At 47.9% G+C, this 27,421-nt stretch overlaps 1 protein-coding gene across 2 annotated transcripts in view; it reads right to left on the bottom strand.

The window, feature by feature from the left end:
* Window positions 1–27,421, bottom strand: part of wwp1 (WW domain containing E3 ubiquitin protein ligase 1) — a 34,612-nt gene that overhangs the window by 5,280 nt on the left and 1,911 nt on the right. Inside the window, exons 2-21 of one of the 2 annotated variants that reach the window (XM_079806638.1) lie at window positions 21,249–21,314; window positions 21,055–21,156; window positions 20,845–20,983; window positions 16,253–16,377; window positions 15,773–16,031; window positions 15,522–15,703; window positions 14,315–14,558; window positions 9,199–9,294; window positions 4,244–4,418; window positions 4,091–4,145; window positions 3,934–4,018; window positions 3,727–3,855; window positions 3,425–3,497; window positions 3,259–3,330; window positions 3,089–3,177; window positions 2,379–2,538; window positions 2,167–2,300; window positions 1,903–2,043; window positions 1,680–1,800; window positions 2–106 (exon numbers count right to left, since the gene is read on the bottom strand). In XM_079806638.1, coding sequence (XP_079662764.1) covers window positions 2–106; window positions 1,680–1,800; window positions 1,903–2,043; window positions 2,167–2,300; window positions 2,379–2,538; window positions 3,089–3,177; window positions 3,259–3,330; window positions 3,425–3,497; window positions 3,727–3,855; window positions 3,934–4,018; window positions 4,091–4,145; window positions 4,244–4,418; window positions 9,199–9,294; window positions 14,315–14,558; window positions 15,522–15,703; window positions 15,773–16,031; window positions 16,253–16,377; window positions 20,845–20,983; window positions 21,055–21,118 — 2,448 coding nt within the window. In that variant the 5' untranslated portion in view covers window positions 21,119–21,156; window positions 21,249–21,314. The remainder of the gene's footprint in view (window position 1; window positions 107–1,679; window positions 1,801–1,902; window positions 2,044–2,166; window positions 2,301–2,378; window positions 2,539–3,088; window positions 3,178–3,258; window positions 3,331–3,424; window positions 3,498–3,726; window positions 3,856–3,933; window positions 4,019–4,090; window positions 4,146–4,243; window positions 4,419–9,198; window positions 9,295–14,314; window positions 14,559–15,521; window positions 15,704–15,772; window positions 16,032–16,252; window positions 16,378–20,844; window positions 20,984–21,054; window positions 21,157–21,248; window positions 21,315–27,421) is intronic. The other variant, XM_079806639.1, reaches the window with a different exon arrangement.

Here is a 27,421-nt window from a genome sequence, read left to right as displayed (position 1 = left end):
CCTGCCAGAACCAGATGATCTGTTTGCTGTTGCGCGTGTAGTGGCGATACACAGTGTTCCTCTGCCAGTCCTGCAGATCCACCTCCTGCATGCCACACAGCATCACCTGCACACAGACACAGAGGTCAGCGAGAGTCAGCGGTCAGCGAGAGACAGAGGTCAGCGAGAGACAGAGGTCAGCGAGAGACAGAGGTCAGCGAGAGACAGAGGTCAGCGAGAGAGACGTCAGCGAGAGACAGAGGTCAGCAACGAGAGAGAGAGGTCAGTGAGACAGAGGTCAGCGAGAGAGAGGTCAGCGAGAGACAGAGGTCAGCGAGAGACAGCGGTCAGCAACGAGAGAGGTCAGTGAGAAAGAGGTCAGCGAGAGAGAGGTCAGCGAGAGAGAGGTCAGCGAGAGACAGAGGTCACTGAGAGAGAGGTCAGCAAGAGACAGAGGTCAGCGAGAGAGAGGAAGGCGAGAGAGAGGTCAGCGAGAGAGAGGTCAGCGAGAGACAGAGGTCAGCGAGAGAGAGGAAGGCGAGAGAGAGGTCAGCGAGAGACAGAGGTCACTGAGAGAGAGGTCAGCAAGAGACAGAGGTCAGCGAAGAGAGAGGAAGGCGAGAGAGAGGTCAGCGAGAGAGAGGTCAGCGAGAGACAGAGGTCAGCGAGAGACAGAGGTCAGTGAGAGAGAGGTCAGCGAGAGACAGAGGTCAGCGAGAGACAGAGGTCAGCGAGAGAGAGGTCAGCGAGAGACAGAGGTCAGCGAGAGAGAGGTCAGCGAGAGTCAGCGGTCAGCGAGAGACAGAGGTCAGCGAGAGACAGAGGTCAGCGAGAGAGAGGTCAGCGAGAGACAGAGGTCAGCGAGAGACAGCGGTCAGCAACGAGAGAGAGAGGTCAGTGAGACAGAGGTCAGCCAGCGAGAGAGAGGTCAGCAAGAGACAGAGGTCAGCGAGAGAGAGGTCAGCGAGAGACAGAGGTCAGCGAGAGACAGAGGTCAGCGAGAGACAGAGGTCAGCGAGAGACAGAGGTCAGCGAGAGACAGCCGTCAGCGAGAGACAGAGGTCAGCGAGAGACAGAGGTCAGCGAGAGACAGCGGTCAGCAACGAGAGAGAGGTCAGTGAGACAGAGGTCAGCGAGAGAGAGGTCAGCGAGAGACAGAGGTCAGCGAGAGACAGAGGTCAGCGAGAGACAGCCGTCAGCGAGAGACAGAGGTCAGCGAGAGACAGCGGTCAGCAACGAGAGAGAGGTCAGTGAGACAGAGGTCAGCGAGAGAGAGGTCAGCGAGAGACAGAGGTCAGCGAGAGAGAGGTCAGCGAGAGACAGAGGTCAGCGAGAGACAGAGGTCAGCGAGAGACAGAGGTCAGCGAGAGACAGCGGTCAGCAACGAGAGAGAGAGGTCAGTGAGACAGAGGTCAGCGAGAGAGAGGTCAGCGAGAGAGAGGTCAGCGAGAGACAGCGGTCAGCAACGAGAGAGAGAGGTCAGTGAGAGACAGAGGGTCAGCGAGAGACAGAGGTCAGTGAGAGAGAGGTCAGCGAGAGACAGAGGTCAGCGAGAGACAACGGTCAGCAACGAGAGAGAGAGGTCAGTGAGACAGAGGTCAGTGAGAGACAGCGGTCAGCGAGAGACAGCGGTCAGCGAGAGACAGAGGGTCAGTGAGAGACAGCGGTCAGCGAGAGACAGCGGTCAGCGAGAGACACACCTCGAGCTCCTTCTCGTCGAAGTACTGCAGCCACTGCAGCGGCACCACCTCGTTAAACCCGTCCAGAAAGGCTTTGGTCTGACTCTCCACGCCACGAGAGAACCTCCACTCCGCCATCAGCCTGCGGGACAGAAGAACGTCCACACCAGCGGTCACTCATTATGAAGCGGAGACAGTTAATAAAACATCACTGCGTCTGGACGTGCGCGGTGTGAACGAGTACCCGATATACTCCTCTTTATTCTCCTCGGTCACCAGGACATTGGCCCCGTCTGCCTTCAGGTCATGTGACGTGATTTTGCCCAGGATCTCCATGTCCACTGAGAAGTACATCTCCAGGCCGCACTCCTCGATGTTGTTGTCTCTGTGAACGGATCACATGAGCGCCGGTCAGAAGCGTTTACTGGACAGACACCGGTGACCTCTAACCCCAGCGGTTGGCCATTTCTCACACACAAAAGGTCCAGATGGTTCAGAAGAGACGCACCTGATCCAGATGAGAGAGTTGTAGAACTCCGGATCTATGGACTCCAGATCCTTCAGGATCAGTTTCTTATTGAGCATGCGCTTGTAGAAGGGCAACGAGAAGCCGGTGTCGATGAACTTCCCGTGGAAGAGAGCCTGCAAACACAGGAAAGATGAGCGGCTGGCCTCCTCTACTGAAGTGTGTGTGTGTGTGTGTGTGTGTGTGGGGCTTGCCATGGCGATGAAGCGTCCGATGAAGCAGAAGTAGGACAGGTGGTCGGGGTTGATGGTGGACGCGGGGTTGATCTGCAGACAGTAGTTGCTCTTGCCGGCGTATTCAAACAGACAGTACATCGGGTTCAGCACCTCGTGAGACAGGAGGAAGAACCATTCCCTGCACACACACACACACACACACATCAGGGCGATGTCATCACTCACAATGGTACAAAACCAACTCATCTGTCCTGCAGCAAACACTGAATGTGTCAAAACGTTTTTGGTCAACGTTGACATTCGTGTGTTTGGACAGAAGCACTGCTAGCGTCCAATCATCTCTTCCTCTTTACTACAAAATTACAGCAAATAAACCACACGTCACATGGGCCACTGGCCAATCAGTGTTTGTGAACACGTCACCTGACGTCCAACCTCATGAACACTAGAAAACAGAACTTCAGAGAAGAACACATCACTAAAATCATAAATATATTTGTGAAATAATACACTTTATTAGAAATGCCTTACTTCATTGTGTGAATAAATCTGTCAAAAACATGTGTGTGTGTGTGTGTGTATTATATAAGATGCCGTACGGTCGATCACCGTGTAGCCCTGATGTCACGTCCTGTCCTGAACTGAACTTCACATACGGAGTACGATTGGTTCTCTGTGTGCAAGAGTGAGAATGGCTGTGTGTGTGTGTGTGTGTGTGTGTGTCGTACCGTGCAAGCCCTCCGTAGTCCAGTCCCTCCTCGCCTCTGAAGATCACGTACAGACGCCGCCTCAGGTCATACGGCTTGAAGTTCATGATCTACAGTCAGAAAGGAGGCGTGACTAAAACATTCAGAAACTGGGCGGAGTCACATGACTGAAGCGGTGTGTGTTTGCCGACCTGCTGGAACGAGTCCTCGAACAGCGTCTGCCGGGACACGGTGATCTTCACATGGCTGGCAAGAGCGTTGGACTGTGGACCCAAAGACGCGAGTTAGGAAGACACACACAAACACACACACACACACACACTGGGGCGAAGTGTTGAAGAGCTGGACGAGCGTTACCTGACACAAATAACGGAAATGAGCCAGTTTCCACCTGAAGCTTCGCTCGTATGCAATCTGTGGACCTTTAGTGCTGCTCAACACACACACACACACACACACACACACACACACACACACACACACACACACACACACACACACACACACACACACACACACTCATTAGAGGAAAACAGCACCGCTACATGACTTTATTTCTGATACTTTGAACCAGATTTAGTTCTCTAGAACACGTGATGGAAACGGTGCTCTGTTCTCAGATGTGTGTGACGTGTAAACACAGCTCATGTCAGACTCACACAGATGATTTGCCCGTCCGCGGGTCGCTGAAGGTGGTGGTGCGCGTGTTGTGATCCACGAAGTAGCGCACGCCCTCCCTGGTGTAGCGAATCTCCCAGCCCTCGGGAAGCGGATCTTCGTTCTGCAGCCTGGTTCACACACACACACACACCTGTGATGAGAGCACACACAGCGAGATCTGATTCGTCGAAGCGGTCCTCACTCACCCTTGTGTCCGCGGGTCTTCCCACTGCGTCGTCTTGGTGTTGTGATTGACGAAGTAGACGCGATCGTTGGTGTCCACACGCCGCTCTGAGAACACGAGCAGAACACACGTCACGGGACAGAACACGCGTGTGCTAACGATAGCGAATGCTAACTTACCCCAACCCGGCGGCAGCGGCCCCAGAGGATCGTTCTCAGCGGACATCATGGACGCCTAGAGGGACAGCAGAGAGAGCGTGAGCAGAGTGGAGGGTGAACTCTGACCTGCAGCAGCCGTGTGTGTGTGTGTGTGTGTGTGAGGGAATCGTGTACCGAGTAGAGGTATCTCTGGTTGAACTGATGCATGGCTCCCTGGAGCTGACTGCGCTGCGACTGCCACTGCTCGAAGTTCCTCACTGACTCCATCGTCGGCCGCTGCCACGTGGTGGTGCGCGTGTTGTGATCCACGTAATAAATCCGGCCGCGGTTATCCACCCTCCGCTCCCAGCTACACACGTTACAGAGTCAAGGGTTAATAGAGCCGCAGGAAAACATTACTATATATTGTATAGATCAGGTCATGTGTAGATCCGGTCATGTGTGTGAGGTCACGTGTGTGAGGTCACGTGTGTGAGGTCATGTATAGAACAGGTCACGTGTGTGAGGTCACGTGTGTGAGATCATGTGTAGATCAGGTCACGTGTGTGAGGTCATGTGTGTGAGGTCATGTGTAGATCAGGTCATGTGTGTGAGGTCATGTGTGTGAGGTCATGTGTGTGAGGTCATGTGTAGATCAGGTCATGTGTGTGATCAGGTCATGTGTAGATCAGGTCATGCGTAGATCAGGTCGTGTGTGAGGTCATGCGTGTGAGGTCATGTGTAGATCAGGTCATGTGTGTGAGGTCGTGTGTGAGGTCATGTGTGTGCGGTCATGTGTAGATCAGGTCATGTGTAGATCAGGTCATGTGTGTGAGGTCATGTGTGTGAGGTCATGTGTGTGAGGTCATGTGTAGATCAGGTCACGTGTGTGAGGTCATGTGTGTGAGGTCATGTGTGTGAGGTCATGTGTAGATCAGGTCATGTGTGTGAGGTCACGTGTGTGAGGTCACGTGTGAGGTCATGTGTAGATCAGGTCGTGTGTGAGGTCATGCGTGTGAGGTCATGTGTAGATCAGGTCATGTGTGTGAGGTCGTGTGTGAGGTCATGTGTGTGCGGTCATGTGTAGATCAGGACATGTGTGTGAGGTCATGTGTAGATCAGGTCATGTGTAGATCAGGTCATGTGTGTGAGGTCATGTGTAGATCAGGTCATGTGTGTGAGGTCATGTGTGTTATCAGGTCATGTGTAGATCAGGTCATGCGTAGATCAGGTCGTGTGTGAGGTCATGCGTGTGAGGTCATGTGTAGATCAGGTCATGTGTGTGAGGTCATGTGTGTGAGGTCATGTGTACATCAGGTCATGTGTGTGAGGTCATGTGTGTGATCAGGTCATGTGTAGATCAGGTCATGCGTAGATCAGGTCGTGTGTGAGGTCATGCGTGTGAGGTCATGTGTAGATCAGGTCATGTGTGTGAAGTCATGTGTGAGGTCATGTGTGTGAGGTCATGTGTAGATCAGGTCATGTGTAGATCAGGTCATGTGTGTGAGGTCATGTGTGTGAGGTCATGTGTGTGAGGTCATGTGTAGATCAGGTCATGTGTAGATCAGGTCATATGTGTGAGGTCATGTGTAGATCAGGTCATGTGTGTGAGGTCATGTGTAGATCAGGTCATGTGTGTGAGGTCATGTGTGTGATCAGGTCATGTGTAGATCAGGTCATGCGTAGATCAGGTCGTGTGTGAGGTCATGCGTGTGAGGTCATGTGTAGATCAGGTCATGTGTGTGAGGTCATGTGTAGATCAGGTCATGTGTGTGAGGTCATGCGTGTGATCAGGTCATGTGTAGATCAGGTCATGCGTAGATCAGGTCGTGTGTGAGGTCATGCGTGTGAGGTCATGTGTAGATCAGGTCATGTGTGTGAGGTTGTGTGTGAGGTCATGTGTGTGAGGTCATGTGTAGATCAGGTCATGTGTAGATCAGGTCATGTGTAGATCAGGTCATGTGTGTGAGGTCATGTGTGTGAGGTCATGTGTGTGAGGTCATGTGTAGATCAGGTCATGTGTAGATCAGGTCATGTGTGTGAGGTCATGTGTAGATCAGGTCATGTGTGTGAGGTCATGTGTGTGAGGTCATGTGTAGATCAGGTCATGTGTGTGAGGTCATGTGTGTGATCAGGTCATGTGTAGATCAGGTCATGTGTGTGAGGTCATGTGTGTGAGGTCACGTGTGTGAGGTCATGTGTAGATCAGGTCATGTGTAGATCAGGTCATGTGTGTGAGGTCACGTTCGTGAGGTCACGTGTGTGAGGTCGTGTGTGAGGTCACGTGTGTGAGGTCGTGTGTGAGGTCATGTGTGTGAAGTCGTGTGTGAGGTCGTGTGTGAGGTCATGTGTGTGAAGTCGTGTGTGAGGTCGTGTGTGAGGTCATGTGTGTGAGGTTACGTGTGTGAGGCCATGTGTGTGAAGTCGTGTGTGAGGTCATGTGTGTGTGGTCATGTGTGTGAGGTCACGTGTGTGTGGTCATATGTGAGGTCATGTGTGTGAAGTCGTGTGTGAGGTCGTGTTTGGGGTCATGTGTGTGAGGTCACGTGTGTGAGGTCACGTGTGTGAGGTCACGTGTGTGTGGTCATATGTGAGGTCATGTGTGTGAAGTCGTGTGTGTGGTCATATGTGAGGTCATGTGTGTGAAGTCGTGTGTGAGGTCGTGTGTGGGGTCATGTGTGTGAAGTCGTGTGTGAGGTCATGTGTGTGTGGTCATGTGTGTGAGGTCATGTGTGTGAGGTCACGTGTGTGTGGTCATGTGTGAGGTCATGTGTGTGAAGTCGTGTGTGAGGTCGTGTGTGTGGTCATGTGTGTGAGGTCATGTGTGTGAGGTCATGTGTAGATCAGGTCATGTGTAGATCAGGTCATATGTGTGAGGTCATGTGTAGATCAGGTCATGTGTATGAGGTCATGTGTGTGAGGTCATGTGTAGATCAGGTCATGTGTGTGAGGTCATGTGTGTGATCAGGTCATGTGTAGATCAGGTCATGCGTAGATCAGGTCGTGTGTGAGGTCATGCGTGTGAGGTCATGTGTAGATCAGGTCATGTGTGTGAGGTCATGTGTGTGAGGTCATGTGTAGATCAGGTCATGTGTGTGAGGTCATGCGTGTGATCAGGTCATGTGTAGATCAGGTCATGCGTAGATCAGGTCGTGTGTGAGGTAATGCGTGTGAGGTCATGTGTAGATCAGGTCATGTGTGTGAGGTTGTGTGTGAGGTCATGTGTGTGAGGTCATGTGTAGATCAGGTCGTGTGTGAGGTCATGTGTGTGAGGTCATGTGTGTGAGGTCATGTGTAGATCAGGTCATGTGTAGATCAGGTCATGTGTGTGAGGTCATGTGTAGATCAGGTCATGTGTGTGAGGTCATGTGTGTGAGGTCATGTGTAGATCAGGTCATGTGTGTGAGGTCATGTGTAGATCAGGTCATGTGTGTGAGGTCATGTGTGTGATCAGGTCATGTGTGTGATCAGGTCATGTGTAGATCAGGTCATGCGTGTGAGGTCATGTGTAGATCAGGTCATGTGTGTGAGGTCATGTGTAGATCAGGTCATGTGTGTGAGGTCATGTGTAGATCAGGTCATGTGTGTGAGGTCATGTTTGTGAGGTCACGTGTGTGAGGTCATGTGTAGATCAGGTCATGTGTAGATCAGGTCATGTGTGTGAGGTCACGTTCGTGAGGTCACGTGTGTGAGGTCGTGTGTGAGGTTGTGTGTGAGGTCATGTGTGTGAAGTCGTGTGTGAGGTCGTGTGTGAGGTCATGTGTGTGAGGTCACGTGTGTGAGGTCACGTGTGTGAAGTCGTGTGTGAGGTCATGTGTGTGTGGTCATGTGTGTGAGGTCACGTGTGTGAGGTCATGTGTGTGAGGTCACGTGTGTGTGGTCATGTGTGTGAGGTCACATGTGTGAAGTCGTGTGTGAGGTCATGTGTGTGGTCATGTGTGTGAGGTCATGTGTGTTTGGTCATGTGTGTGAAGTCGTGTGTGAGGTCATGTGTGTGTGGTCATGTGTGTGAGGTCACGTATGTGAGGTCATGTGTGTGAGGTCATGTGTGTGAAGTCGTGTGTGAGGTCATGTGTGTGTGGTCATGTGTGAGGTCATGTGTGTTTGGTCATGTGTGAGGTCGTGTGTGTGGTCATGTGTGTGTGGTCATGTGTGTGAGGTCACGTGTGTGAGGTCATGTGTGTGAGGTCACGTGTGTGAGGTCATGTGTGTGAGGTCATGTGTGTGAGGTCACGTGTGTGAGGTCATGTGTGTGAGGTCATGTGTGTGAAGTCGTGTGTGAGGTCATGTGTGTGTGGTCATGTGTGTGAGGTCACGTGTGTGAGGTCATGTGTGTGAGGTCACGTGTGTGTGGTCATGTGTGTGAGGTCACGTGTGTGAAGTCGTGTGTGAGGTCATGTGTGTGAGGTCATGTGTGTGAGGTCATGTGTGTGAAGTCGTGTGTGAGGTCATGTGTGTGAAGTCGTGTGTGAGGTCATGTGTGTGAAGTCGTGTGTGAGGTCACGTGTGTGAGGTCATGTGTGTGAGGTCATGTGTGTGAAGTCGTGTGTGAGGTCATGTGTGTGTGGTCATGTGTGTGAGGTCACGTGTGTGAGGTCATGTGTGTGAGGTCACGTGTGTGTGGTCATGTGTGTGAGGTCACGTGTATGAAGTCGTGTGTGAGGTCATGTGTGTTTGGTCATGTGTGTGAAGTCGTGTGTGTGGTCATGTGTGTGAGGTCTCGTGTGTGAGGTCATGTGTGTGAGGTCATGTGTGTGAAGTCATGTGTGAGGTCACGTGTGTGAGGTCATGTGTGTGAGGTCATGTGTGTGAAGTCGTGTGTGAGGTCATGTGTGTGAGGTCATGTGTGTTTGGTCATGTGTGTGAAGTCGTGTGTGAGGTCATGTGTGTGTGGTCATGTGTGTGAAGTCACGTGTGTGAGGTCATGTGTGTGAGGTCATGTGTGTGAAGTCGTGTGTGAGGTCATGTGTGTGAGGTCACGTGTGTGAGGTCATGTGTGTGAGGTCATGTGTGTGAAGTCGTGTGTGAGGTCATGTGTGTGAGGTCATGTGTGTGAAGTCGTGTGTGAGGTCATGTGTGTGAGGTCATGTGTGTGAAGTCGTGTGTGAGGTCATGTGTGTGTGGTCATGTGTGTGAGGTCACAGGCTCACCCCAGCGGTAACGGCTGCGGCCGCTCCCAGGTCGTCGTTCTCGTGTTGTGATCCACGTAGTACGTTCTGCCGTGAGGATCCTTCCTCTGTTCCCATCTGAGAACACACACACACACAATTAGATTACAGCGTGACAGTCAAGTGTGTGTGTGTGTGTGTATGTGTGTGTGAGGGTCTGACCCGGGTGGCAGTGTGTATGTGTGTGTGTGTGTGTGTGTGTGAGAGAGAGAGAGAGAGTGTGACCCGGGTGGCAGTGAGAGTGTGTGTGTGTGTGTGTGTGTGGGGGCATGTTTTTGTGAAATATCAGGACACAAATGTGTATAATGACATGGGTATTACAAAAAGAGGGTGAAATATGAGGACGTTCCCCATGTCCTCACTTTTCAAAATGCTTATAAATCACAGAACGAGGTTTTTTTCACAGAAACTGAACTGCACAGTCTCCTGTGATGGGTAGTTTAAGGGGCAGGGGAAGTGTGTGTGTGTGTGTGTGTGTGTGTGATGGGTAGGTTTAGGGGCAGGGGCAGTGTGTGTGTGTGTGTGTGTGTGTGTGTGTGTGTGTGTGTGTGTGTGTGTGTGTGTATGTGTGAGAGAGAGTGAGAGTGTGTGTGTGAGAGAGAGTGAGAGTGTGAGTGTGTGTGTGAGTGTGTGTGTGTGTGAGAGAAGGTCTGACCCGGGTGGCAGTGTGTGTGTGTGTGTGTGTGTGTGTGTGTGTGTGTGTGTGTGTGTGTGTGTGTGTGTGTGTGTGTGTGTGTGTGTGTGTGTGAGAGAGTGAGAGTGTGAGTGTGTGTGTGAGTGAGTGTGTGAGAGAGAAGGTCTGACCCGGGTGGCAGTGTGTGTGTGTGTGTGTGTGTGTGTGTGTGTGTGTGTGTGTGTGTGTGTGTGTGAGAGAGAGAGGGTCTGACTCGGGTGGCAGTGTGTGTGTGTGTGTGTGTGTGTGAGAGAGAGCAGCTATCAAACAGCAGGGAAGACAACAACTGTGTGAGTACTGTATCATTTCTCATTTGTTTTTGTAGCTCATTTGCTGGTAGAAAGTGTGTCTGTCTGTTTAGTGTATTCATTGACGTGCTGTTACAGTCTCGAGCGGTCTGGGAAGTTCTCGTTAGACACGGCAGTAAACAAAGTTTCGGCGGGGCGTAGCCAGCTGTATTCAATAACGACACTTAGTGTGTGTATAAATAGAGTGTTACTCCGCGGCAGCGGCAGCCCTCGTGTGAAGACCGAAGTGTGTAAAGACCGAAGTGTGTAAAGACCGAAGTGTGTAAAGACCATCGACTCTACTCTGCGCGACTCCACTCGAGCAAGGACACGACAAGGCACTTGAGTATAGCTTTCCTTCTACTTTGTCCACTTTTGTGTTTTGCTTGTTTTCATCTGTTTATTTCTCTGACCCGTATTCACTATGTGTTTCCAAATCACTATTACCACACACACCCGTAAATCACGCTCAGCACATTCTAGACACCGTAATCCTAATAATCTGCGTAGTGTACCTATTTCCTCTACTATATTAATGTCCATTCCAATTGGTCTGTGGAATTGCCAGTCTGCTGTAAACAAAGCAGACTTTATTTCATCTTTTTCCACTCATTCACATCTCAGTCTCATGGCTCTAACTGAAACCTGGATCAAACCAGAAGACACTGCCACTCCTGCAGCTCTCAAATAATTTCACCTTTTTCACACACCCCTCGCCCGATTGGGAGGGGTGGAGGTACTGGTTTGCTCATCTCAAATGATTGGAAATTTGAGCCCATTCCTTCTCTATCTGGCAACTGCTCTTTTGAATCACACTCAATCACTATCACTCACCCGGCTAAAATCCATGTTGTAGTTATTTATCGCCCTCCAGGTCAACTGGGTAACTTCCTGGAGGAATTGGATATTTTACTCTCTCACTTCCCTGAGGATGGCACTCCTCTGGTACTGCTTGGTGACTTCAACATTCACCTTGATAAACCCCAGGCTGCAGACTTCACCACTCTTCTGACCTCATTTGACCTCATGCGAGTATCTACTACAGTTACTCACAAATCAGGTAACCATCTGGACCTGATCTACACACGCTACTGCTCCACAGACAACACTTTAGTTACTCCATTGCACACCTCAGATCACTTTCTCATCACTCTTAACCTCATACTAACTCCTGACACAACACACACTCCTCCACAGATCACCTTTCGGCGTAATCTACGCTCGCTCTCTCCCTCTCGTCTATCCACTATGGTTTCATCCTCACTCCCTCCACCTGCTCAGTTCTCAGCACTAGACACTAACAGTGCTACTGACACTCTTTGCTCCACTCTAACATCTTGCTTAGACAACCTCTGTCCCCTTACATCCAGGCCAGCCCGCACCACCCCCTCTGCCCCCTGGCTGTCCGATGTTCTCCGTGAACATTGCTCTGGACTTCGGGCGGCAGAGAGGAAGTGGCACAAAACTAAAAACGCTACTGACCTGACCCTGTATCAGTCTCTTCTCGCTTCTTTCTCTACTAATGTCTCCACTGCTAAAACTACATACTACCACAACAAAATCAACAACTGCTCCAACTCTCGTGCACTTTTCAAAACATTCTCTTCGCTCCTTTGTTCTCCTCCCCCCCTCCTTCATCAACTCTTACAGCTGATGACTTTGCATCATTTTTCACAAACAAAACCTCCTCCATCAGCAGCCAATTCTCCACACCACAAACTGACACACACATCTCAACAACCATCACACCCACGCTCCACTCCTTTTCTCTGCTCTCTGAAGCAGATGTCTCCAAACTCATCCTTTCCAATCATCCCACTACCTGTCCGCTTGATCCTATCCCCACCCACCTCCTTCAGGCCATTTCTTCTTCTGTTACTCCTGCACTCACTCACATTGTCAACACCTCTCTTCACACCGGGACCTTCCCCACAGCATTTAAGCAGGCTCGGGTAACCCCACTGCTTAAGAAACCCTCTCTAAACCCAGCACTTTTAGAAAACTACAGACCGGTATCCCTTCTGCCTTTCATTGCAAAGACACTCGAGCGAGTGGTGTTTAACCAGCTGTCTACGTTTCTTGAACAGAACAACCTCCTGGACATCAACCAATCCGGTTTCAAAAGCGGCCACTCCACTGAGACTGCCCTGCTCTCGGTTACGGAGGCACTCAGACAGGCAAGAGCAGCTTCCAAATCCACAGTACTTATCTTACTGGATTTGTCTGCTGCTTTTGACACAGTTAACCACCAGATCCTCCTGTCAACTCTCATGGAGATGGGCATCTCAGGAACTGCTCTCCAGTGGCTCAAGTCTTACCTCTCAGGTAGGTCCTTCAGGGTGTCATGGAGAGGTGAAGTGTCTGAGTCACATCATCTAGCTACTGGAGTTCCCCAGGGCTCAGTGCTTGGACCACTTCGCTTCTCCATCTACATGTCATCACTGGGATCGGTCATTCAGAAACATGGCTTTTCCTATCACTGCTATGCCGACGACACTCAACTCTACTTCTCATTTCAACCTGATGATCCATCGGTTGGTGTTCGTATCGCTGCCTGCCTAACAGACATTTCTGCCTGGATGAAGGAACATCACCTGCAACTCAACCTTGCAAAGACAGAACTGCTTGTGGTCTCAGCCAACCCAGCACTTCACCACATCTCTCCATTCAGCTAGGTTCATCAACCATAACTCCGTCCAGGACAGCCAGGAACCTCGGAGCTGTGATTGATGATCAGCTAAAATTCACTGACCACATCACTGCAACAACCCGGTCCTGCAGATTTGCACTATTCAACATTAGGAAGATTAGACCCTTCCTATCAGATCATGCCACACAACTACTGGTCCAAGCTCTTGTTCTCTCCAGACTGGACTACTGTAATGCTCTTCTAGCGGGCCTTCCGGCATGCACTATCAAACCCTTGCAACTGATCCAGAATGCAGCGGCGAGGTTGGTCTTTAGTGAGCCGAAGAGAGCGCACGTCACGCCTCTCTTCATCAGTCTCTTCATCAGTCTCTTCATCAGTCTCTTCATCAGTCTCTTCATCAGTTTCTTCATCAGTTTCTTCATCAGTCTGCACTGCACTGGCAAATTCAAGGCACAGGTTCTCGCCTTCAAAACATCCACTGGCTCTGCACCAATGTACCTAAACTCGCTTGTTCAGACTTACACACCCTCCAGGAACTTGCATTCTGCCAGTGAACGACGCCTTGTGGTGCCATACCAGAGAGGCATGAAATCGCTCTCAAGGAGCTTTTCCTGGACCGTTCCCAGCTGGTGGAATGACCTGCCTATCTCAATTCGTGCGGCCGAGTCTGTAGCCATTTTCAAAAAACACCTAAAGACACATCTCTTCCAGCAGCACCTGACCAATCAAGAATAGCACTTATCATTCTATTCATTTTCTGTCTGTCTAATTTATTTAAAAAAAAAAAAAAACTTCTGTCCTGTGTGTTCTGTGCTAGATTAACTGAGACTTGTTACAGCACTTGCATACTGTTGCCCTTGACTGTTCTAGTTGCTTCTTTTGCTCTCATTTGTAAGTCGCTTTGGATAAAAGCGTCTGCTAAATGACTAAATGTAAATGTGGGTGTGTGTGAGAGGGTCTGGCCTGGGTGGCAGTGAGTGAGTGTGTGTGTGAGTGTGTGTGTGAGAGAGAGTGAGAGTGAGAGTGTGTGTGTGTGTGTGTGTGAGAGAGAGAGAGTGAGTGTGTGTGTGTGTGTGTGTGTGTGTGTGTGTGTGTGTGTGTGTGTGTGTGTGTGTGTGTGTGTGTGAGAGAGTGAGAGTGAGTGTGTGTGTGAGTGTGTGTGAGGGTCTGACCCGGGTGGCAGTGAGTGAGTGTGTGTGTGAGTGTGTGTGTGTGTGAGTGAGAGAGAGTGAGAGTGAGAGTGTGTGTGTGTGTGTGTGTGAGAGGGTCTGGCCTGGGTGGCAGTGAGTGAGTGTGTGTGTGAGTGTGTGTGTGAGAGAGTGAGAGTGAGAGTGTGTGTGTGTGTGTGTGTGTGTGAGAGAGAGAGAGAGAGTGAGTGTGTGTGTGTGTGTGTGTGTGTGTGTGAGAGAGAGAGAGTGAGTGTGTGTGTGTGTGTGTGTGTGTGTGTGAGAGAGTGAGAGTGAGTGTGAGTGTGTGTGAGGGTCTGACCCGGGTGGCAGTGGTTCTGGTCCGGCTGCTGGCGGCTGCTGGTGTGGTTTGCCTCCCTCAGGGGGCGAGCTGGAGCTGGAGGCAGCTGGAGTCTGTGAGGCGGGAGCTACAGAGGAAGTGGAGGCTGGTGATGATGAAGCCGCATCGCCTCCTGCAGGAGAAGAGGAAGCAGTGCAGGAAACATCAGCAGCGGGAGCAGCGTCCTGATCACCCGCAGACGCCGCCTCACAGCCCTCGCCGTTCACTGACAGACAGACGGACCGTTACACTCATCATCATCATCATCATCATCATCATCCTCATCATCATCGGCTGTGTGTGAAATATTCAGGCCATCCTTGAAAATATTCTTGTTTGCCGTAACCCGACCGACCCTGTCAATTTAGGACCGACTCAATTTTTTTTTTTTTTTTGCTTTTAGTCTGACCGACTTGCCGGTTGTAAATTTGCGTTAAGACCAATTTCTTTTTTTTACTCTTCAAACAACTAATACAAAAGCATTAAAATAATATGAACTATATTTTAGTAAGTATTGTAAATATATAAATTGGCTAGGCCTACATGCAAACGAAGGCTACGTTCTTTCTTTTAAATAAAACCTGTGGCGTCGTCTATGTTTACACTATTGGTTAACGGATGTCACACTATGGCCTGTGAGTTCGCTTCGTCTTTTACTAAAACTGTGTTCTTTACAATCCCCTGTTGTTAAAAATTGTTTATATAAAACCAGATTTAAAAATGGGGCATTTATACCTAGAAGCGCCAGCGGGTCAAATTTACCCCAATATAATTCTTCTATTTTCGCACTTTCATTGAAATCTAATGGCTTCTTTATTTCTTGATTCTATCTTTTTTTTTCTTCAAATGAATGCACCTGAAATTCATGCAATAAACATGTTATTGACAAAGATTTCAATTTGTTTGTGGTCTATATAGCCTGCATCAAAATGAGGTTTGCAATGATGCGCCCGAAGGCACGGGTTGAAGACTCAGTGATGTCATGATATGCTAATTTGTTTGAATTCATCCCTACGTAATCACATCACCAAAATGTTACTTTTTTTTTTTCATTGAAACTTGAAAAAAAATAAAAATAAATAGACCTACCTACCGACCCTTTTTTTTTTTTTACTGTTACTGCAAACCAAAATATTTTTAAGGATGGCCTCAAGATGAGCATTAAAGAGGAAGTGATGTCGCCTCTCACCGGCTGTGCTGCTCACGTCACTGTTGCCGGGCTGCGGAGTGGGCGTGGCCTTTGGACTGGGAGTTTGGTGTGAAGGGGAGGAGTCTCTGTCTCCATTGAGGAGGGGGGAGGGGCTAAACTCGCTGTTGGTCGATGAGGTGGGCGGGGCTTCGTTCTCCGGAGCGTCTGAGCCGTTCACAGACCTGCAGAATCACATCAGTAACATCAGATCAACGTTTACTGAAGACCTGAGCGGATCTGAGGCTCCTCACCTGATCTGAGAACTCTCCTCATGAAGAGCATCTCCATTCTGGTGGACCTCTGGGACACAGACAGGATGACACGCCCCGCCGGAGCACTGGAGGTCAGAGGTGAGGTCAGGGGTCTTGCTGCTGGCAGGGGTCGAGTTTCCATTGTGCATGTGCTGCGGGTCAAACGAGGGCCCGTCCAGGAAGACCGTGAGTTCCCCGATGGACACGACGCCATTCTTACCGTCCGCGGTCAGATTCAACACCTCCCGCACATTCTCCACTGAAACGACACGGTCATGTGATCAGAGCACGACCCATGACCTCATGACTGACGACTCGTCCAGATCTCATCATCAAACCCAGAGGGAATATAAACATTAGGTGTGTGTAAAGCTCACTGAAGCTCCGCCTCACTCCCAGCGCTCCACCCTTCCAGAGTTCGGGATTAAGCCTCCAGGAATGTGTTTAGACATGGATCATTAATAAAGTGTTCAGACGTACGTTTGCCGTCATGAATGCGGAGGGTCCCAATCAGGTCCAGGGAGGCTTTCCCCAGCACAGCGTCGGCCTTCAGCGCGTGATGACTCCAGACTCTGAAGTCCAGCTGCGAGTGTGGCGTTATGTTCCTGCGGGACACACAATCAGCACACTGAACTGAACACACGCATCACTTCCTGCCACACGGACTCTTGCACTAAAGCTGCCGCAGAGATGGGCTAATCTCACTGGAGCTGGATGGCAGATCTATCGCTTTTATTTACTTTTTTATTCAAAATATTCACAAACTTCACAGATGTCATCAATTACCGGATATTCCTCTAACTCAGGGGTGTCCAAAGTCCGGCCCGCGGGCCAAAATGCGGCCCAGGGATGAATTTCAAACGGCCCGCAGCGTGTCTATGAAAATATATTATATGTGGCCCGCCACGCATAATTTACAGATCGTGCAGTTTCACGATGTCAACACAAGGTGGCGGTTCTAGACTTTAGGCCGGGGAAACAGCGCAACTCGCGAGCTCTGACTCTGAACGTGTTTATCTGCTGAGGGTCTCGATCACATGACCACTAAACAGCCAATGAGAAGTGTTCGAGTGGTACAGAGGTCTCCGGTACGAGCTGCGAATCTCTCTGTGATTTGATTTCATTTCATTTAAATGCAGTTAAACAGCGCTGACTTAATCAACAACACTAACGTGCAGCCGATTCAGTTAAAATACTTTTCAAACAACACTTCACCAACATTTATCATGGGTTTACTGTGGTAACACTAACCGTAACCGTGGTAACACTACCTGTAACTGTGGTAACACTAACCGTAACCGTGGTAACACTACCTGTAACTGTGGTAACACTAACCGTAACCGTGGTGACACTACCTGTAACTGTGGTAACACTAACCGTAACCGTATTAACACTACCTGTAACTGTGGTAACACTAACTGTAACCGTGGTAACACTACCTGTAACTGTGGTAACACTAACCGTAACCGTATTAACACTACCTGTAACTGTGGTAACACTAACCGTAACCGTGGTAACACTACCTGTAACTGTGGTAACACTAACCGTAACCGTATTAACACTACCTGTAACTGTGGTAACACTAACTGTAACCGTGGTAACACTACCTGTAACTGTGGTAACACTAACCGTAACCGTATTAACACTACCTGTAACTGTGGTAACACTAACCGTAACCGTGGTAACACTACCTGTAACTGTGGTAACACTAACTGTAACCGTGGTAACACTACCTGTAACTGTGGTAACACTAACCGTAACCGTATTAACACTACCTGTAACTGTGGTAACACTAACCGTAACCGTGGTAACCCTACCTGTAACTGTGGTAACACTAACCGTAACCGTATTAACACTACCTGTAACTGTGGTAACACTAACTGTAACCGTGGTAACACTACCTGTAACTGTGGTAACACTAACCGTAACCGTATTAACACTACCTGTAACTGTGGTAACACTAACCGTAACCGTGGTAACACTACCTGTAACTGTGGTAACACTAACCGTAACCGTGGTAACACTACCTGTAACTGTGGTAACACTAACCGTAACCGTATTAACACTACCTGTAACTGTGGTAACACTAACCGTAACCGTGGTAACACTACCTGTAACTGTGGTAACACTAACCGTAACCGTATTAACACTACCTGTAACTGTGGTAACACTAACCGTAACCGTATTAACACTACCTGTAACTGTGGTAACACTAACCGTAACCGTGGTAACACTACCTGTAACTGTGGTAACACTAACCGTAACCGTGGTGACACTACCTGTAACTGTGGTAACACTAACTGTAACCGTGGTAACACTACCTGTAACTGTGGTAACACTAACCATAACCGTGGTAACGCTACCTGTAACTGTGATAACACTAAACGTAACCATGGTAATTTGTCAGAAATGTAGGTTAATATCTCATTTTATTTAATTTGTAATGTAGACATGTATTAAATGAGTAATAAAGGCTAAATTACAGACTGTTTTTGTCATAAACTTGCAGTTTTGTGCATTTGTATTTATATGTTTATAGACTAAATACCGTAAAGCCATTCTAGAAATAATAATATATACTTTTTACCATGCAGTGAGGTGGCATGTGTGCACTGCAGAAAATGCTCTTATTTAGTGTTTTTGTCTTGTTTCTAGTGTAAATATATCTAAACATATAAAGATGCATTTACTGTTAACCTCTTAACTGACGCTTGCCGCTCTTTTTGATCGCCTTTTTTTCGTATCATATATTTGAGTAATTATCATAAATGATGTATCATTCCAAAGCTGGAATCCTACTCCCCCTAGTGGGCGGTGTCATGTTTCATATTATAACATTTATTTTAACTACTTAACTACAAATCAAAATCTTTTCTAATCTTGACAAAACACATATCGTCGGAAAGGTCTGAGTCTCAAGGTTTCATATTTGGTGACAGTTTTGAGCTGGAAGTGATATTTGGACAGAAATTTACAGGAAAATGCATTAAAAAAAACAATCAATGGAATGTGTGACACCAGGTGGCTGTGTTTGGTACAGCGCCTAAACAACATTACATTTTTGTGACTTCATATTTGGAACACAACTTGGTTAGACATATGGCTTTGATTTTATAGTAATTTTAGATTAAAACATTTTTGTAAAATATATATTTTATATAAAATAAAAAATATTTAGTACAGTATTTTTTATTTACAGTAAATTTAAACTTCCATAACTTTTTCATAATTTCAAAATATCTGTGGTTTTGTTTTTTTGTAGAGTGGTTTTACCTGTGGTGATCTAAATAGAGTACTCGCTAATTTAAATAAGAAAAGAGTTCTAACTCACTAATGATATTTACATTTCAGCCATTAAAACTTTTTGGTTGATGAAAGTTTTACAGATATTGATAAATATCTATACATGTATATCTGTGTCCTATCTCAAGCTACTGTCAGCTCGAGCTTTTGTCAAATCTGTCATGTTTCCAAGAAACAAAACATGTTTTATATATATATATACACACAACCCCAAATCAGAAAAAGTTGGGACAGTATGGAAAACGCAAAAAAAAAAAAAGAAGTGATTTCTAAATTTACTTTGACTTGTATTTCATTGCAGACAATATGAACACAAAATATTTCATGTTTTGTCTGGTCAACTTCATGTCATTTGTAAATATGCATCCTTTCCTGTCATTCAGACCTGCAACACATTTCAAAAAAAGTTGGGACAGTAAAGCATTTACCACTTTGTAATGTTGCCATTCCTTTTCACAACACTTAAAAGACGTTAACTGAAGACACCAAGTGATGAAGTGTTTCAGGTGTAATTTTGTCCCATTCTTCCTGCAAACAAGTCTTAAGGTGGGCAACAGTTCGGGGTCTTCCACACATTCTCTATTGGAGACAGGTCGGGACTGAGGCAGGCCAGTCAAGTACCCGAACCCTCTTCCTCCACAGCCAGGACTGCAGAATGTGTGCAGAATGTGCTTTTGCATTGTCTTGTTGAAATATGCATGGACGTCCCTGGAAAAGATGTCTTCTTGAAGGCAGCATATTATGCTCCAAAATCTCTATGTACTTTTCAGCATTAATGGAGCCTTCACAGAAGTGCAAGTTACCTTTGCCAAGGGCACTGACACAACCCCATACCATGACAGACCCTGGCTTCTGGACTTGTTGCTGGTAACAGTCTGGATGATCCTTTTCTTCTTTGGTCCGGAGCACACGGCGTCCATTCCTCCCAAAAAATACCTGAAATACTGCTTCATCTGAGCACAGTACACGTTTCCACTGTGTGATGGTCCATCCCAGATGCCTCGAGCCCAGAGAAGTCGACGGCGCTTCTGGACACTGTTAACATAGGGCTTCCTTTTGGCACAGTACAGTTTAACTGGCATTTGTGGATGTAAAAACGTATCTCTTCCTATCTTTCTTTGAGGAACATTGTTTTTAAACATTTCAATAATTTTCTCACGTATTTGTTGGCAAACTAGCGATCCTCGGCCCATCTTTGCTCCTAAAGGATTAGACCTTTCTTGGATGCTGCTTTTGTACCAAATCATAATTACAATCACCTGTTGACATCACCTGTTTCAAATCACATCATTATTTAACCATTTTACCTCATTACTAGCCCTAAATTGCTTCTGTCCCAACTTTTTTTGAAATGTGTTGCAGGTCTGAATGACAGGAAAGGATGCATATTTACAAATGACATGAAGTTGACCAGACAAAACATGAAATATTTTGTGTTCATATTGTCTGCAATGAAATACAAGTCAAAGTAAATTTAGAAATCACTTCTCTTTATTTTATTTGCGTTTTCCATACTGTCCCAACTTTTTCTGATTTGGGGTTGTATGTTAGAAAAGGAACCGGCCCCTGGGTGTGTCCACAACATCAAATCTGGCCCCCTTTTAAAAAAGTTTGGACACCCCTGCCCTAACTCACGCACATGTGTTTAGTTGCTGACTGTATAATGATTAGATGTATATGTTGATCTATAAAGCGTGATGGGGTCAGAGAATCAGATCGGTCTCAGTCTAGAGCCCTGAGGGTCCTGAACCGGTCCTGGGACGACTCACAGGGTCAGACGCTCGTCCCATTTGGGGTTGGAGGAACTGTGGGATTTGGAGGTTCTCTTGCTCTCGCCCTCTGACGTCACTTCCACATAGACGGCCGTTCCAAACCAGTTCTTCTTCCTCTTGAGTTTGGCACAGGAAACTGCAGACACAACACACACTCAGCATCTGAAGGAAACATGTCACTTCCTGTTCCTGTTGGTGTGGTCTTACCGACGGCGTGCAGCTCTCTGACGACGTTATTGCTACAGTCGCTTCTGGACGAGCCCGTGGCCATGACCTCGAACACACCACACACTCCATCAACTACAGGACCTGAGTGAACACACACACACACGAATATCACTTGACGCATGATTGACAAAAATCCTACGAACATTAAAAGAACACATCAAATAAAACTTCACCTCACAGCTGATGTGCACGAGACTCTCGCCTGTGGGTCTTCAGCCTTCACTGCGAGCCATGGTTCACTACAACACAACACACACACACAGCTTTAATCCGCTTCAGAACCGGATCACACGAGTCATGGTTCACTATAACACAACACACACACAGCTTTAATCCACTTCAGAACCGGATCACACGAGTCATGGTTCACTATAACACAAGACACACACACAGCTTTAATCCGCTTCAGAACCGGATCACACGAGTCATGGTTCACTACAACACAACACACACACACAGCTTTAATCCGCTTCAGAACCGGATCACACGAGTCATGGTTCACTATAACACAACACACACACACACAGCTTTAATCCGCTTCAGAACCGGATCACACGAGTCATGGTTCACTATAACACAACACACACACACAGCTTTAATCCACTTCAGAACCGGATCACACGAGTCATGGTTCACTATAACACAACACACACACACAGCTTTAATCCACTTCAGAACCGGATCACACGAGTCATGGTTCACTATAACACAACACACACACACAGCTTTAATCCACTTCAGAACCGGATCACACGAGTCATGGTTCACTATAACACAACACACACACACAGCTTTAATCCGCTTCAGAACCGGATCACACGAGTCATGGTTCACTATAACACAACACACACACAGCTTTAATCCACTTCAGAACCGGATCACACGAGTCATGGTTCACTATAACACAACACACACACACAGCTTTAATCCGCTTCAGAACCGGATCACACGAGTCATGGTTCACTATAACACAACACACACACACAGCTTTAATCCACTTCAGAACCGGATCACACGAGTCATGGTTCACTATAACACAACACACACACACAGCTTTAATCCACTTCAGAACCGGATCACACGAGTCATGGTTCACTACAACACAAGACATCACACACAGCTTTAATCCACTTCAGAACCGGATCACACGAGCCATGGTTCACTACAACACAAGACATCACACACAGCTTTAATCCACTTCAGAACCGGATCACACGAGCCATGGTTCACTGCAACACAAGACATCACACACAGCTTTAATCCACTTCAGAACCGGATCACACGAGTCATGGTTCACTATAACACAACACACACACACAGCTTTAATCCGCTTCAGAACCGGATCACACGAGTCATGGTTCACTACAACACAAGACATCACACACAGCTTTAATCCACTTCAGAACCGGATCACACGAGTCATGGTTCACTACAACACAAGACATCACACACAGCTTTAATCCGCTTCAGAACCGGATCAGAACCGGATCACACGAGTCATGGTTCACTATAACACAACACACACACACAGCTTTAATCCGCTTCAGAACCGGATCACACGAGTCATGGTTCACTATAACACAACACACACACACACAGCTTTAATCCGCTTCAGAACCGGATCAGAACCGGATCACACGAGTCATGGTTCACTATAACACAACACACACACACAGCTTTAATCCGCTTCAGAACCGGATCACACGAGTCATGGTTCACTATAACACAACACACACACACACAGCTTTAATCCGCTTCAGAACCGGATCACACGAGTCATGGTTCACTATAACACAACACACACACACACAGCTTTAATCCGCTTCAGAACCGGATCACACGAGTCATGGTTCACTATAACACAAGACACACACACAGCTTTAATCCGCTTCAGAACCGGATCACACGAGTCATGGTTCACTATAACACAAGACATCACACACAGCTTTAATCCACTTCAGAACCGGATCAGACGAGTCATGGTTCACTATAACACAAGACACACACACAGCTTTAATCCGCTTCAGAACCGGATCAGACGAGTCATGGTTCACTATAACACAAGACATCACACACAGCTTTAATCCGCTTCAGAACCGGATCAGACGAGTCATGGTTCACTATAACACAAGACATCACACACAGCTTTAATCCACTTCAGAACCGGATCAGACGAGTCATGGTTCACTATAACACAAGACACACACACAGCTTTAATCCGCTTCAGAACCGGATCACACGAGTCATGGTTCACTATAACACAACACACACACACAGCTTTAATCCGCTTCAGAACCGGATCACACGAGTCATGGTTCACTATAACACAAGACACACACACACAGCTTTAATCCGCTTCAGAACCGGATCACACGAGCCATGGTTCACTATAACACAAGACATCACACACAGCTTTAATCCGCTTCAGAACCGGATCACACGAGTCATGGTTCACTGCAACACAACACACACACACACAGCTTTAATCCGCTTCAGAACCGGATCACACGAGTCATGGTTCACTATAACACAAGACACACACACACAGCTTTAATCCGCTTCAGAACCGGATCACACGAGTCATGGTTCACTATAACACAACACACACACACAGCTTTAATCCACTTCAGAACCGGATCACACGAGTCATGGTTCACTGCAACACAACACACACACACAGCTTTAATCCACTTCAGAACCGGATCACACGAGTCATGGTTCACTATAACACAACACACACACACAGCTTTAATCCGCTTCAGAACCAGATCACACGAGTCATGGTTCACTATAACACAACACACACACACAGCTTTAATCCGCTTCAGAACCGGATCACACGAGTCATGGTTCACTATAACACAACACACACACACAGCTTTAATCCGCTTCAGAACCGGATCACACGAGTCATGGTTCACTGCAACACAACACACACACACAGCTTTAATCCGCTTCAGAACCGGATCACACGAGTCATGGTTCACTATAACACAAGACACACACACACAGCTTTAATCCGCTTCAGAACCGGATCACACGAGCCATGGTTCACTATAACACAAGACATCACACACAGCTTTAATCCGCTTCAGAACCGGATCACACGAGTCATGGTTCACTGCAACACAACACACACACACACAGCTTTAATCCGCTTCAGAACCGGATCACACGAGTCATGGTTCACTATAACACAAGACACACACACACAGCTTTAATCCGCTTCAGAACCGGATCACACGAGTCATGGTTCACTATAACACAACACACACACACAGCTTTAATCCACTTCAGAACCGGATCACACGAGTCATGGTTCACTGCAACACAACACACACACACAGCTTTAATCCACTTCAGAACCGGATCACACGAGTCATGGTTCACTATAACACAACACACACACACAGCTTTAATCCGCTTCAGAACCGGATCACACGAGTCATGGTTCACTATAACACAACACACACACACAGCTTTAATCCGCTTCAGAACCGGATCACACGAGTCATGGTTCACTATAACACAAGACATCACACACAGCTTTAATCCGCTTCAGAACCGGATCACACGAGTCATGGTTCACTATAACACAACACACACACACAGCTTTAATCCGCTTCAGAACCGGATCACACGAGTCATGGTTCACTGCAACACAACACACACACACAGCTTTAATCCGCTTCAGAACCGGATCACACGAGTCATGGTTCACTATAACACAAGACATCACACACAGCTTTAATCCACTTCAGAACCGGATCAGAACCGGATCACACGAGTCATGGTTCACTATAACACAACACACACACACAGCTTTAATCCACTTCAGAACCGGATCACACGAGCCATGGTTCACTATAACACAACACACACACACAGCTTTAATCCGCTTCAGAACCGGATCACACGAGCCATGGTTCACTATAACACAAGACATCACACACAGCTTTAATCCACTTCAGAACCGGATCACACGAGTCATGGTTCACTATAACACAACACACACACACAGCTTTAATCCGCTTCAGAACCGGATCACACGAGTCATGGTTCACTATAACACAAGACATCACACACAGCTTTAATCCACTTCAGAACCGGATCAGAACCGGATCACACGAGTCATGGTTCACTATAACACAACACACACACACACACAGCTTTAATCCACTTCAGAACCGGATCACACGAGTCATGGTTCACTATAACACAACACACACACACAGCTTTAATCCGCTTCAGAACCGGATCACACGAGCCATGGTTCACTGCAACACAAGACATCACACACAGCTTTAATCCACTTCAGAACCGGATCACACGAGCCATGGTTCACTGCAACACAACACACACACACAGCTTTAATCCACTTCAGAACCGGATCACACGAGTCATGGTTCACTGCAACACAACACATTCACACACAGCTTTAATCCGCTTCAGAAGCGGATCAGAACCGGATCACACGAGTCATGGTTCACTGCAACACAACACATTCACACACAGCTTTAATCCGCTTCAGAAGCGGATCAGAACCGGATCACACGAGTCATGGTTCACTGCAACACAAGACATTCACACACAGCTTTAATCCGCTTCAGAACCGGATCACACGAGTCATGGTTCACTGCAACACAAGACATTCACACACAGCTTTAATCCGCTTCAGAACCGGATCAGAACCGGATCACACGAGTCATGGTTCACTGCAACACAACACACACACACAGCTTTAATCCGCTTCAGAACCGGATCAGAACCGGATCACACGAGTCATGGTTCACTGCAACACAACACATTCACAAACAGCTTTAATCCGCTTCAGAACCGGATCATTATCTCGCCTCATGGATTTTTAGTGGCAGAGAAATTTCCCAATCAAATGTAGCGTCAGGCTGAGGTTTGGTCAACTGTGACGTGTGAATTTGCGGCACTGACCAATGGAAGGTTGACCTTTATGTGGACCCAATGGTTCATAATGTACGGTTGCCCTAAACCACAGGGGCTGATGGGAGAAGTCAGGACACGTGTGTTTGTGTGATTCTGGATTCACTAGCAGGGTTAGGATCAGGATCAGGGTTAGGGTCAGGATCAGGGTTAGGGTCAGGGTTAGGATCAGGGTTAGGATCAGGGTTAGGGTCAGGATCAGGGTCAGGATCAGGGTTAGGGTCAGGGTTAGGATCAGGGTTAGGGTCAGGATCAGGGTTAGGATCAGGGTTAGGATCAGGGTTAGGGTCAGGATCAGGGTCAGGGTCAGGGTTAGGATCAGGGTTAGGGTCAGGATCAGGGTTAGGGTCAGGGTTAGGATCAGGGTTAGGGTCAGGATCAGGGTCAGGGTCAGGGTTAGGATCAGGGTTAGGGTCAGGATCAGGGTTAGGATCAGGGTTAGGATCAGGGTTAGGGTCAGGATCAGGGTCAGGGTCAGGGTTAGGATCAGGGTTAGGGTCAGGATCAGGGTCAGGATCAGGGTCAGGATCAGGGTTAGGGTCAGGATCAGGGTTAGGATCAGGGTTAGGGTCAGGGTTAGGATCAGGGTTAGGATCAGGGTTAGGGTCAGGATCAGGGTTAGGATCAGGGTTAGGATCAGGGTTAGGGTCAGGATCAGGGTCAGGGTCAGGGTTAGGATCAGGGTTAGGGTCAGGATCAGGGTTAGGATCAGGGTTAGGATCAGGGTTAGGGTCAGGATCAGGGTCAGGGTCAGGGTTAGGATCAGGGTTAGGGTCAGGATCAGGGTCAGGATCAGGGTCAGGATCAGGGTTAGGGTCAGGATCAGGGTTAGGATCAGGGTTAGGGTCAGGGTTAGGATCAGGGTTAGGATCAGGGTTAGGGTCAGGATCAGGGTTAGGGTCAGGGTTAGGATCAGGGTTAGGATCAGGGTTAGGGTCAGGATCAGGGTTAGGGTCAGGGTTAGGATCAGGGTTAGGATCAGGGTTAGGATCAGGATCAGGGTCAGGATCAGGGTCAGGGTTAGGGTCAGGATCAGGATCAGGGTCAGGATCAGGGTCAGGGTCAGGATCAGGGTCAGGGTTAGGGTCAGGGTTAGGATCAGGGTTAGGATCAGGGTTAGGGTCAGGGTCAGGATCAGGGTTAGGGTCAGGATCAGGGTCAGGGTTAGGATCAGGGTCAGGGTTAGGGTCAGGATCAGGGTCAGGATCAGGGTTAGGATCAGGGTTAGGGTCAGGGTTAGGATCAGGGTCAGGATCAGGGTTAGGATCAGGGTTAGGATCAGGGTCAGGGTTAGGATCAGGGTTAGGGTCAGGATCAGGGTTAGGATCAGGGTTAGGGTCAGGATCAGGGTCAGGGTTAGGATCAGGGTTAGGATCAGGGTTAGGATCAG

The sequence above is a fragment of the Gobio gobio genome (assembly GCF_949357685.1).
Source record: "Gobio gobio genome assembly, chromosome: 23".
Taxonomy (NCBI): Eukaryota; Metazoa; Chordata; class Actinopteri; order Cypriniformes; family Gobionidae; genus Gobio; species Gobio gobio.
The sequence above is the reverse complement of the archived record's forward strand: the minus strand, read 5'-3'. Positions and strand labels throughout refer to the sequence as shown.